Source organism: Polyodon spathula, chromosome 18, assembly GCF_017654505.1.
Source record: "Polyodon spathula isolate WHYD16114869_AA chromosome 18, ASM1765450v1, whole genome shotgun sequence".
In the NCBI taxonomy this organism is placed as follows: Eukaryota; Metazoa; Chordata; class Actinopteri; order Acipenseriformes; family Polyodontidae; genus Polyodon; species Polyodon spathula.
Window position 1 is genome coordinate 10,818,441 of NC_054551.1, and position 13,521 is coordinate 10,831,961.

The 13,521-nt window shown below is 39.7% G+C and overlaps 1 protein-coding gene across 2 annotated transcripts in view; it reads right to left on the minus strand.

Moving 5' to 3' along the window:
* LOC121330915 (ankyrin repeat and fibronectin type-III domain-containing protein 1-like) overlaps positions 1 to 13,521 on the minus strand; it is a 263,569-nt gene that overhangs the window by 183,054 nt on the left and 66,994 nt on the right. For both annotated transcript variants that reach the window (XM_041277886.1, XM_041277885.1), the window contains one exon: positions 2,476 to 2,708. In XM_041277886.1, the coding sequence (XP_041133820.1) occupies positions 2,476 to 2,708 (233 nt within the window). The remainder of the gene's footprint in view (positions 1 to 2,475; positions 2,709 to 13,521) is intronic.

Below are 13,521 nucleotides of genomic sequence, written 5' to 3' on the forward strand. Positions count from 1 at the left end.
ACACCCTCTAATATAATCTGATATCTACCACAGTCTTGAAAGAACAGATAGTCCACCACAATAGATCTGCCTGATTTTAGTGCATCTTGAGGTGAGACGTGTCTCTTCTGAACTTCCAAAATAAAGTCCTGCACCTGCTGCTGTCCTATGTACAAGTTTTCTTGTTGCCAGGGTCTGTTTCAGTTTCATTCTCCTTTTGAGCTCAGTAAAGCCAGCCTTGAAATCAGAAAGACTTCATCCCTGGCACACTGCGAGATCCTTGCTGCACTTGCAGCTTCCAACTTCCAGATCAGGTACAGTAGCTGCTCACGGCTATATTCCACAGAAATGGGCTGGAATTCCTGGAAGTGCCAATAACGAGTCTCTACTGGAGACTACTTGAGGGAGGCACTCACTTCTCCTTCAATCAAATGATCTCTCATTATTGAAAAATCTGTGGATGCAGATCTCCACAAAATCATTTGCTTGCACATTTGTGGTAGGTTTATTCTCATCACCCCTGCATCCAAAGACAAGAGGCAATGCTTCTGATGAATTAGAATCCAGGAACTCTTAAATAATTAATAGGATGTGTTTACATCGGAAAGTCCTTTGAGTAATTTGTGGCTCTGTGATATAGGTGACAATAACCATTCAAAGTGTACACTAGAAAATGCCAGAAGTTGTTTTTACAAAAAGCCCACAGACACGTATAAATGCACACACTGTTGAAACTGGGATAACCATCCCATTATTAGCCACTGACTTCCACGATAAACGCAGAGGCACCAATATCTTTTGAACAAAAAAAAGTAAAACTATAAGCCACCTTTAAACGCTTGGCATCGGTTTCTTCGAATATTGGTTAGAGCAGCAATACTGCCAGAAAAGTCTGCCAGGGTGCAACTCAATTCACTTTGAAAAGGAAGAGGGCAGTTTTTAGTGGCTCGTGATACTATACCCTCTGAAGCCATGCTCCCCCAACACTACTCCATTCACCAAGTATCAGATTCCCAATTCTGGACAACTGAGCCCTAATTACAATGCCCTGCTACTAATGAGGCAACGGGAGGAGGCTTGTGTTACAGTGTCCAGTGTCTCAATACAATAGAAACCTTTTAATTTTGAATTCGCTCCTTACTAATGATCCCTGTGTTCGCCTTCTGGTGCTATAGATTAAATGGAACAAAGAGCCAGAAAGAAGGCAGGTGAAAACTGAACCCACGAAGCTTGGCTGCAAGTACTTCCAGCCTGCTACAGCAACTATATGAGAACAGAAGAAAACTAAATGCTAGTTCCTACTAGCTTACTAAACTGTTTGACTGAACGTGGCTTGATAACCCATTCCATACCATTCTGTAAAAAGAAGTGTTTTATTCCTTCAGTCCCAAGCCTGTCTGCACTCTGTTTCTATCTAGGTTCCCTGGTCATGTCTGTGCAGCACTTCCAATATGAGCATGTGAACAAGCTGGCTGGTGGTGACGTCAGGCCAGGAAGAAACACTCAGCTCCGCAAGTGAAATGAAGGCATTGCAGCTGAACAAAACACTGCACACAAAACAAAACGGCACGTTGGCCAAAACAAACAGACAAACAAACTGTGGACGAACACTAAACAAACAAGTATCGTGCTGAGCTATGATAGCACAAGTAGCAATTGTTTTAGTTTATAGATTCTACTCTTTTCTCTCTCTTGCCCTGAACACCCAACCGAGTGAGTGATTTGTGCATCTACACATACAGCTGTGCCGGGATTCAATTACTAATTAATCATTCACTTGAATCCCAGCACGTGAACTAATCTGTAAAATCCACATGCCCAAATACAACTATACATTTTAAATCACCTGTGGTACATAACCCACACTCTGTGCACCAATACATCCACACCACATAAAACACAAAAATATGCACAGGGCTTCATCTTATGGGGACCCTTTTGGTTGTTGACGTCAAAAACAAATGTGGGCCATTAGACAGAATTTACTGAACAATCACATTGCAGTATATTTTACATAAAATAAACAATATAATAATAACACTACATGCACACAGTACAAATCCAGAACATTACAAACAGCCAACACCATCAATTGCCTTTCTAAAGATGATAAATGGATGTCAATGAAAATCAACAGGAACTAAGCTCATATGTAACTGTGTGATTGTGTCTACTCTTATCGTGAGGAAGTGCACATTGACGGACCCATTTTGAATGCCAGTCATTACTCAAGGCTGTTGACTTTTTTCCTTGCCTTCGTGATCATCTGTAACAAACACCATTCACACCTTGGCATAGTTAATGTCTAACACGTGCAAAATGAGCACACATACATTCCTCTTCACGGCACAATTGAGAGATCCTTCACACTTTACCACTTTCTAGTCAAAATGTTTGTCATTGATTTTGTTTTTAAACTTATAACAAAACCTTCCAAAATAAAATCCTTGAAATCATAAAGCAGCCAAAATCAGAAGGAAACCCCTTGTTACTTACAAACTTCCTCTTGAGCTTTCCCTTGACCCTCTCTGCCTTGTTTCCAGGGGTTGGGGTCCCAAACTCCACCATGCCCAGGTTGTCATCCACAGAGATGCTCTTTCGCAGGTAGGCGTGTGATCGGAAGTGAGAGAAGGGGGACTGGGAGCGTGGACGAGGCTCGGCATGGGCTCTCTGTACCACTGAATGCTCTTCATTGTCATCATCATCATCCTCTAGTCTCCACACTTCTCCTACAGACAGACAGACACTGCTTAAGAAATACTCATTACAATCTTAGAGCCTAAATAATGAACATAAGTACGAGAGATGGCCATTTGGTCCAACAGTGCTCGTCCGGTTCCTGGTAGCTGATTGATCTCAAGTTGGGTTTTAGAGGATCCCAATTATTCAGCAGAACAACATGGCAAGGTAACCAATTCCATACTCTCAGCACTCTTTATGTGAGGAACTGTTTCATGCCCTCTGTTCTAATTCTACCTCCACTTAACTTCCAACTGTGTCCTCTGGTCCTGGTTTCTGTCCTGCACTTAGTATTGGTTAGGAATCTTTTCAAATCATTTTGCTGAAGAATTTCTGTGTTAAAATTAGCTTAATCAAAATTGGATAATGGGGTCTCTAGGATAGGTAAACATGTGACACACAGATAGATAAATATACAAAGTCTATATAAAATCTAGATTATGATCAATTGTTCTTAAGAATGTCCTTGGCAAGTACCATCCCGATTGCACAAGCAGGTCTCTAGCTACATGTTTAACTTCCTTGACATGTACATCGGGCTGCCTCCACTGCATCTCTGTCTCCTGGAATATGCACCCCAAGCACAGGATAATAAAGGAAAATATTGCTACCTCTATGTCAGTATAATGCAAGACATTGTTTTTTGGTTATTACAATTTTAAATAATGGGACAACACAGAAAAATAAATAGTCTACAGGTTAACTGACACATTGCAACTGACATGCGTACTAGTGAGTGACAAAAAAAAGTGAATTACCAAAGGCCTGGATTTAGTCAGGCACTTATTTTCTGTAAACATACTCTACGATGACACCAGTTGCCTAGCAACCTGAAGTCAAAGATGTTCTCTCCTCGTTTGAGATTTCTGGGGTGCTTGCATAAAGACAGGGGTTTTAGGTGCAGCATTTCTTCATGCTTCACTGTAGCTCACCCCTATGAGTGTCTGCTTAAGTGGGATGCAGTTTTGAAATGTTATTTGAATTTTCAGAAAGCTGCATTGACTTTTTGAGGTTGCTAAGCAACCCTTGCCACCACAAAACATTTAAAAGTAAAAAAGATGAGCTCAGAAGAGTTAAAATCCCAACTGAAGCCCAGCATTCTGCTTTAAAACTGGGTTTTGCTGTTTTTCACACTATTTTGGACAAGACCCTTTTCCCTATCAAAACACCATCACAGGTATTAAGACTCCACCTGAGTAATTTAAGATGTTTGCATTATTAATTAAAAACTGTTAATGTATACACTCTTAACTTGATTACAGGCAGCCACAAAACATGTATACAAATATTATAACTAAATACAAACAGGTGAAAAGCTGATATTAGTGTATTTAACCTGTTTTAATAAAACATGTTGTGGTGTAAACGTTTAGAATACTTTGTCATTGACATTCTGAGTGTGTAAGCTACACCCAGCAAAATTATTAGTGCAGTTGCTGTTATTAGGTTCCAATGGGGATGTGACATAATGTATAACTCAATTTTGCTGTCTTTGTTTAAAAACCTGATCAGCTTCTAGACTGCAAGTTTGTCAGTGCAAACTGCAAGACAGATGGAGAGGCAGAGAGGGATTATTCTAATGGGATGTTTTGAACTACAATCATATCAAAACCATGTAACCTATTTTATTTAAAACACCCCTATTTGTATTACCTTTCATTCACATTGATCAAAAAATACATTCAGTCAAAGAATGATAATGGTTATGCACTATTTTACAGAGAAAACAGGCCAACATTGATTGCTTTGGCATTCATTTATGTAATGTATACCAACCACTCTTGCAGCCTCAGCAAATGTAAAATATGTAGCTTCAAATTTAAATTGCCTAAGTTTTTTTTTTTTATTAATTAATTTTTTATGATGTTTGCAAATCAATCAGAGTGGTTTGTATAGCAATGACTCAAAGGATGTGCTTTTTAATAAGTTTGTGTATGCACTAGGAGTTCTGGAGCTGCTCTTAAGAGCTAGTTTCCTGCCGTAGACATACTGTATGTAGGCTAGATCATCCAAAGTTTCTTTATATAAGTAAGTGATAGCACCATCTAGGGCACATCAATATATTGCCAGCAAGCCTATAGGAAACCTGATCCAACATGGCTGGCTCGTCTAACATCAAGCAACTACAACTGAAGATACATTACAGTGCAATAGATTTATCACATGACAAAAAGCAGAGATTGAGAGAACAGAGTGGCATAATTACTTGAAGGCACACTGTGAACGGATTCCAGGTACCATCTATTCCATCTATTCCCAGCGGGTCCCTACCTCCTATTATGGAGAACCAGAGGAGACAGTCGGTTGATTCCTGGGAGGCAAAGAAGTCTACCTTTGCTCTCAAAACTTCTCCCAGATGAGGCTCACTACCTTGAGGTGAAGCCTCCACACGTTGCTGGGTATTCCCCTTGAGAGGAGATCCACTGTCTAGTTTTCACCCTGGGCAGATGAACTGCCCGCAGTAAGAGGAGGTTCTCGTTTGCCCACAACAAAAGCTTGCGGGCCAAACTATGGAGACTGGGTGACTGCAGGCTGCCCCGGTGATTCATGTAGGCCACCACTGTTGTGTTGTCTGTGCATATAAGCACATGTGTCCCTTGAACCGCGTGTAAAAAATTCTGCAAGGCCAGGTAAACTTCCACACACCCCGGCCATTCTACACAGCGCCCCAGCCCAGGCTGGATGCGTCCATGGTAGATGACCTCCCTTTTTGTGAAACTGCCCAGCGCTATGCCTAGGCGTAGATGGGCTGGCTGTTTCCAACAAGAGAGTGCCCTTAACCAGAGGTGGGACACTGTCAATAGTCGTTTGTGATTCAACACAGGCTGGAAGACTCTGCAGTTGAACCAGGCCTGCAGAGGGCGCATGTGCAGGCAATCCAGTGGAAGGGTCTAGGAAGCTGCTGCCATCAGGCCCAGAAGTTTCTGGAAACACTCTGTTAAGCTGAAAGAGCTCCAAACACTTTGATAAAATATACAGTGGATCTCAAAAGTATTCACCCCGCTTGGACTTTTCCACATTTTATTGTGTTACAACATGGAATCAAAATAAATTTAATTAGGAGTTTTTGCCACTGATCAACCCAAAAAAAGTCCATAATGTCAAAGTGAAAAATAAAATCTACAAATTGTTCTAAATTAATTACAAATATAAAACAGAAAATAATTGACTGCATAAGTATTCACCCCCTTTGCTATGACACACCTAAATAAACTCTGGTGCAAACAATTGTCTTTAGAAGTCAATGGAGTTGAATGGAGTCCACCTGTGTGCAACTAAGGGGTTTCACATTATTTCAGGTTAAATACACCTGTCTCTAGGAGGTCCCACAGTTGGTTAGTACATTTCCTGACAAAAACTACATCATGAAGACGAAGGAACATTCAAAGCAAATCCGGAATAAGGTTATTCAAAAGCACCAATCAGGGGTAGGATTAAGAACATTTCCAAGGCATTGAATATCCCCCGGAGCACAATAAAGTTATTAAGAAATGGAGAGAATATGGCACAACTGTGTATCTGTCTACAACAGGCTGTCCTCAAAAACTGAGTATCCGGGCGAGAAGGGCACTAGTCGGGGAGGCCACCAAGAGGCCTATGGCAACTCTAAAGGAGTTACAGTCTTCTACAGCTGAGCTGGGAGACACTGTGCATATGGCAACATTAGCCCAGGTGCTTCACAAAACTGGCCTTTATGGGAGAGTGGCAAAAAGAAAGCCACTGTTGAAAAAAACTCACATCAAATCTCGACTAGAGTTTGCCAGAAGGCATGTGGGAGACTCTGAGACCAAGTGGAAGAAGATTCTATGGTCTGATGAGACCAAAATAGAGCTTTTTAGCCTCAACGCTAAGCGCTATGTTTTGCGCAGGCCTAACACCATCCCTATCGTGAAGCTTAGTGGTGGCAGCATCATGCTATGGGGATGCTTCTCTGCGTCAGGGCCTGGAATGCTCGTGAAGATAGAGGGCAAAATGGATGTCGCAAAGTACAGAGAAATCCTGGAGGAAAACCTGCTGATGTCTGCAAGAGACTTAGGACTTGGGAGAAGATTCATCTTCCAGCAAGACAATGACCCCAAACATACAGCCAAAGCCACACTGGAGTGGCTTAAAAACAAAAAGGTCAATGTCCTGGAGTGACCCAGTCAAAGCCCAGACCACAATCCAATTGAGAATATGTGGAAAGAGTTGAAAATTGCCGTTCACCAAAGGTCCCCATCCAACTTGGCGGAGCTTGAGCAATTTTGCAAATTAGAATGGGCAAAAATTGCAGTGTCCAGTTGTTAAAAGCTGGTAGAGACTTATCTAAATAGACTCATGGCTGTAATTGCTGCCAAAGGTGCCTCTACCAAATACTGACTCAAGGGGGTGAATACTGATGCAATCAATTATTTTCTGTTTTATATTTATAATTAATTTAGAACAATTAGTAGATTTTATTTTTCACTTTGACATTATGGACCTTGTTTTGTGTTGATCAGTGGCAAAAACTCCTAATTAAATCCATTTTGATTCCATGTTCTAACACAATAAAATGTGGAAAAGTCCAAGGGGGGTGAATACTTTTGGACAGCCACTGTAATCGTGTTGTGTTGTTATTGTTCGACTGTGTTTCCTTTTCTGGATATTGAGCTTGGTTGGAAGTAATTAAGCATGCTAATTAATTAAAACCATTACACATATCAGCTAGTTACTCTTGATTGGGTATTGTCAATTTATGTACATTTAATACGTCCTACACTGTCTTTGAGAAGTACTGCAGAACCAATTATGGCCTCCACAGCGAGTTGACGCGGGACGGTCCCAAGCACTGCATTAAGCAGACACAGCTGGCTGTGCTGATTTTTGGGGCTGTTGGGCCCTAAGGCGCCTGTCTGTCGCTGGTTTAACGTGCCAGAGGTGGTCACTTGGGAAGCAGGCGAGCCAGCTCCTTAGTGGATTCCCATGCTGCAGCATCTTGTCCAATGGAGGACCAAACATATGCCCTGGCTGAAAAATGATGATAACACTGTTTAAAGAATGGAAATGTTCTGTGGCAAATCACAGCTCGGGGGGGATAGCTAATTCGCTTTTTAAGGTACTGTGCTATGACAGAGAAACAGCATGTTCTTTATTTATTTTAACGCTTGCTTTTTCCCTGAATTGGTAATCATGTTTAGCCATCTGCTTTATTTGATTCTTTTGCTGTGTATTAATATTCATGTTTAAAATGCTAGGGACAGTGTGTAATGCACCTCTACACCTCTTGCTTAAAACATACTATATCTTTGGCCCTGTCCACACTACATAATGGACCTCGAGAACCGTACTCAAAAACATTTTAATTAATCCAGCTCCAAGCTAAATGGACTGTGGGACTTAACAATAGTATCCCACCATGCACTGTCTGTTTAAAACCTGGCAAATACGGAGCCTGTGCCCACGGAAGACATAGTGCTGCTTAGCAAGAACATTATGGGTTTGTTTCTTAAACACAAGGTATCAGCAATGGGGAAGGCAGCAACAGTCTCGCCACAGGAAAGCTTTGCATAACCTCCTGCACTGGTTAGGTGCTCTTTCAAAGTCTACTTCTTGCATACAGGTAGACATTTTATCAGAAATGTGTGCATTTCGTTTTGAACTCTGAAGTTCTCTTTCAACAATTTCATCGCTCCAGATATCAAGAAGTGCCATGATTTCAGCATCTGACCACGTCGCACCACGATCAACCATTTTACAAAATAAGTCTAAAAATGGTACAGCAGTATTGTATCGTTCTCAGCTCCTTCAGGCACCTGTTCTGAGTACTGTATTTGTAATACCCACATGCCAAAACATATCAGAAAGTATTTTGGGATATTGAAGGATACACAAAAAAATGTAGTTTGGTATTACAGCGTCCACACTTCTGACAAACCACACTATCTGATGCGATCTAATTTAGAACCGGACTCAAGACTACCCGCTGAGGTGGTCTAGAGTACGGTATTAAACGCTGCCTAGTGTAGACGCTAACCATATTTAGCAAATGTAAGCCGGTTTAAAGGCAAATAATTCAGTATAGTGTGGACAGGGCCTTTAAGACATACTTTTACTGAAGTAGCATTCCTATGCTTAGCCACTCCACTGTGGGTGTGTCACCCCTTTCCTCTGTGCTACATCACAAGTATTTTCCACAAGTGACGGAAAATGTACTAGTGGAAACAATACTCAACGAAACCCCACTCAAAACAGCCTGAGTGTAAATAAAACAACCAATCCACCCCTCCAAATGAACCAGTGGATGACCTATTGACCTAAGTTGTTGGTAGCAAGATCATAAGATGTTATTTGGCAGCTTCGGTGCCAATCACTATTAAGTCAAATCCGGCAGTTTCATTTTGGCATGCGTCACAAATTTGTGTCAGTGCTCATTGGTTGATCAACGAGAGAAGCGACGTGAAAACAGCGGCACGGAGTAATCTTTTCTTTAGTGTGGAGGGGCAAGCTGAATCTGTGAAAGAACACTGCTGCACATTATTCATTGGAAGGCAAAAATCCACACCTGTGTCCCTGCCATAACTAGCTGATAGATATTAGAAATATGTATCACAACATGTTTTGCCTTGCACCGATTTACTGCCTTGTAAAATGGCAAGTGATGCTTATGATACATAAACACAGGATTTGGCACCCGAGTCAGAATTGGGATACAGATGCAGGTGTGCTTCACGCCTTCCATAACACTGGCCCAACTTGCAAGGTAAATGCTATGTACAGCGATCAACATTTTGTTTTGTTGCAATCCTATTTTCTGTTCTGAGGAGAGTACTAATGAACAAAAACCAAAACGGTGAGATTTTTTCTTTATACACCCCCTTTTGCCACATTTATTTTATGAAGTTTGTTCGAGTTGAATCTGACAGTTTTCATCTGCATGTGCAGCTAAAAAAGAAAAAGACAATCATAAACCTCAGCTATTCCTTTATGAAAATGTGTCTTGTTGCCACTTTGTTTATTGTGCAAAAACTACAATGGTAGGGTATTTAAAAAAAATAAATAAAGTGATGTCTACTTTAGTACTGTTTCTGCCTGAAATACACAAGAATGTTTTATTTTATTTTAAATACAGTTTGAAATCCTCTGCGTTATAGTTAATGCAGTGGGGTAAAGTAAAGCGTTCACAACCTATTCTTGAATATTACAGTTTTTCATGCAATATTATGACATAACAGCATTACACATTGTTACAATTGTGTTAGGTTTAGCTGGGAATTGTGCAGCATGCGATTAGAACAGGACAGTGAAAGTAGTTGTTGTATTTATTTAACTTCAATTGGATTTACTTAACAAAGTTTATTTATTTTAGCTTATTATATTAACTTATATCATTTTATATATACTTAACCTATTAATTTTGACAAATCTAACAGAACACCTATATTTTGTAATGTATAAAACAGAAGTGCATATTTCTATTTTTTTTTTTTTTCATATGATATACTTAGTATTTATGTGCAGTGTGGCTGCCAGTAAGTGCTGGTAGCTGCACTCTGAGGCCACCAAAAAAAGTCTACTGTTATATTAAAAGCATATTCTATCAGATTGAAAAAATCTGAAAGTGACATTATAAAAACTGGAGCTGGCTGTTTTGTATAAATAATTTAAGCATTTGCTGTGCTGACTAGCAAATCTGTTTTACATTTTTTTTTACCTCTCAAAGCTGATTGCCAGAAAGTGTGTGGGGAATGAAAATCACGGTATGATGAAAAATCAATTGAAGAAAGTGTACAGTACGTGTAACCCTGACACAATCCCATCACATTTCCTGGTACTCAGCTTTCAGAAGCCTTTTCATAAGCCTTTTTTTTTTTTTTTTCTGCAATAGTTCATGGTAATTAATCTCAACAGAAACACAACAGAGAAGCAGAAATCATATATTATTGTAGATAAATAATAAGTACAAAATAAATACATACATACATAAATAAATAAAAAAATAAAACAAACAGGGATATATGTTCTAATCCAAACCTATCAATGTAGCATGGCTGGGTCGTGTTGTAGGCGAGTACGCAGGGTCTGGAAAGTATGGGGATGATTTCAGAGAATACTATGGAGATTAAAATGGTCATGTCAAGTATATTTTTATTTATTATTATTTTGTAATGTTTAAGAGTAGTGCCCGTTACATTAAAAAAAAATAAAAAAAACAGACCTTTTTGTATCATTTGTTCATAGCATCATTTTTTTTTTTTTTTTATAAGATCACTGCTTTTTTGGGATATCTTGAAACAAAACTCTCTCTTTACAGCAGTTACTGCATAGTGTAGTATGTCTTAACGCTTAACTTGAGTGTTATATTACAGTACATGACTGTGTATGCAGAGGGTGCAATGCTTTCCCTATTTTCAGCTTCCTTGTTTACGCTGAAATGTTTATTATTTATCAGTCATTTTTTAAGGTTTGTATTAAAAAGGAATCATGTACTGATATCTATACATTTTAGAAATATTTTAAATTGGGACTCAAAAAAAAAAAAAAAAACCTGCACATTTTTGTGAGAATTTCACCCCTGCATAATATTAGAATAAAAAACAAAAGTGAACTGTAACAATATATTTAGGAATAAAAAAAATGACTGGTGTTTTTACAACCTAAATAGTGAAACGCCAGAAAACTAGCGCTCTTAACAACAACAGTATCATCACTCCTGTTCATCAGATAGGTCAGGCTGCAGATTATGTTAAATGTAAATTTATAAATTAACCCCTGGCAATGAGGACAAGTTCTGGACAGTATCACTTTGGTTATTATATTATTTTAAAGTCGGAAAGGTCTTGAATATTGGTTGAGGCCAGTGACTTGGCTGTGGGATCTCCTGAGCTGTTACAGGGAGTTGCTGGGATAACTGGAAATTGGGGAGAAAAGCATGGAAAAATAATTGAGCACACTAAAATGTTAAAATAAAAATAAAACCACTGCACTCTGGAAGAACCATAAAAAAATGTATCCAGGATGTGCTTTCTCTTCTTCGATGTGTTCTCTTACAAACACCTCTTTCAACTAAAATAGATCCAGCTTTTCAATTGCCAGGCTTGTCAAATGAAATGAAGTGCACCAAGCAATTACTCATCATCTTGATATCAGAAAATGAATTAGCACAATTAGTTCCTTGGCAACTGTAGATAAATCAGCATATTAAAAAAAAAAATACTGACTACAGCATCAATGTTCCAATTAAGTGGAATTGAACACTGTAAATATTTAACTGATGAGACCTCTGAGACAAAAAAGGAATCAGATGAGAAGTGTTTCAAGGGCTGTTTCATCTACAAACAGAATGATGTCTTTCAAGTAAAGCCCTTTTAGTGTCTGGAAGTTTATAAGGAAGCTAGTTTTTAAGTATGGTCACAGAAATAAAGTAGATCTGAGGTCCAAAGTAGGCAAACGGTTTGGCTCAGGTCTTCTTCAGTAGTATGCATTTGGCTGTCATATTCCCTACAGAACTACGTACTAGATATCCTGCTTGGCTCACTATTTGTCTTATCTGACCTATATTACGGCCCACCACCAATGCCGTTCAGTCCTAAACCAGACCCACACGTGATGACAACAATGAAAACCAAAACAACTTGTTACACAAAAGCAAATCACAGGCCTTCATTTAGCACAGTCCCCTCCACAATTACAGCAGTCTAACTTCTCCAGCTGGCAGGGGCTTCTCCACAGACTAGGCCTAAAACTAGTGCCCATACTACAGGGGTTAGCATAGCTGCTCTCCCCTAAAATCAGTTTTGTAATTCTATAACGACGACCCACCAGGACCACCACAACACTGCTGCAAACAGTACATCTGCGTTGTATTTATGAGCAGTAGTACAGCATTTCTATAGGTGGTCTGAGTGAAGCAAAACAGACAACAAATGTCACTCCTCCACGTCAAGCATACTTTTTTGAATCACTGTACATATGAGTCTAGCGCTGCTCTTGTGGAAGACGCAGAAGTATTTACCGAAGCTTCCAGTGAAAATCTACATAACCTAGTGTAAGCCAACAGTGATGAATGGGGGTCCCTGGCCTATAGCTCAGACTGACAGTTTACCAGCACCTGTTAGATTTGCCGGTGGAGCTGGGAATGTGGCGGCAATGCGATAATACCGTGGACAAGCTGCCGGAATGAGGACGAGACGCTCCAGCACTTTCCACGTTTGTTTTTCTTCTGTCTCCATGGAGCAAAGCACCTACTTGTCACATTTCTTACATGTCCAGGCGCACCCCAGGTTGTCGAATAGGAAGCCTTATTTTTGTTCTATTAGAAACTTATTAACATAATATAGCCACAGTGATTGTATACACTGCACGAAATTCAGATGAAAATTGTTTTAAAATTAGAAAAACCCTAACACCATCAGTTGAAATGATGTCACCAGCCCTGAAACAGAATGGGGGTGGGACATTTATTTCCCCTTTTACTCTTCTCAGACCCCTTAAGAAATACTTGGGTTTCCCCTGAACTGCCAATTTATGCAAAGACTTTATTGATCAAGCCATCTCACAAGTGCAGTGATACCCCAAAATGTTATTTATTTTAAGGAATGTAGATCGACTAGGCCCCTTTCGTGTCATGAGTGTCAGTGGGATAAAGGGGCAAGAAGTGGCTGCTAGTGTATATTTTAACAAAGGTGGAAGCATGGAAATATAACATTATATACCAGTGCATATATCACACATGAAAAAAGTAATCAAAAATTCTCCAGCATGCATGTGAAAAAGAAGCACAGAACTCACAGGAGTTATGGTTGATGTGTGCCTCTTTAACATGCTCTGGGGAGACCAGACTTG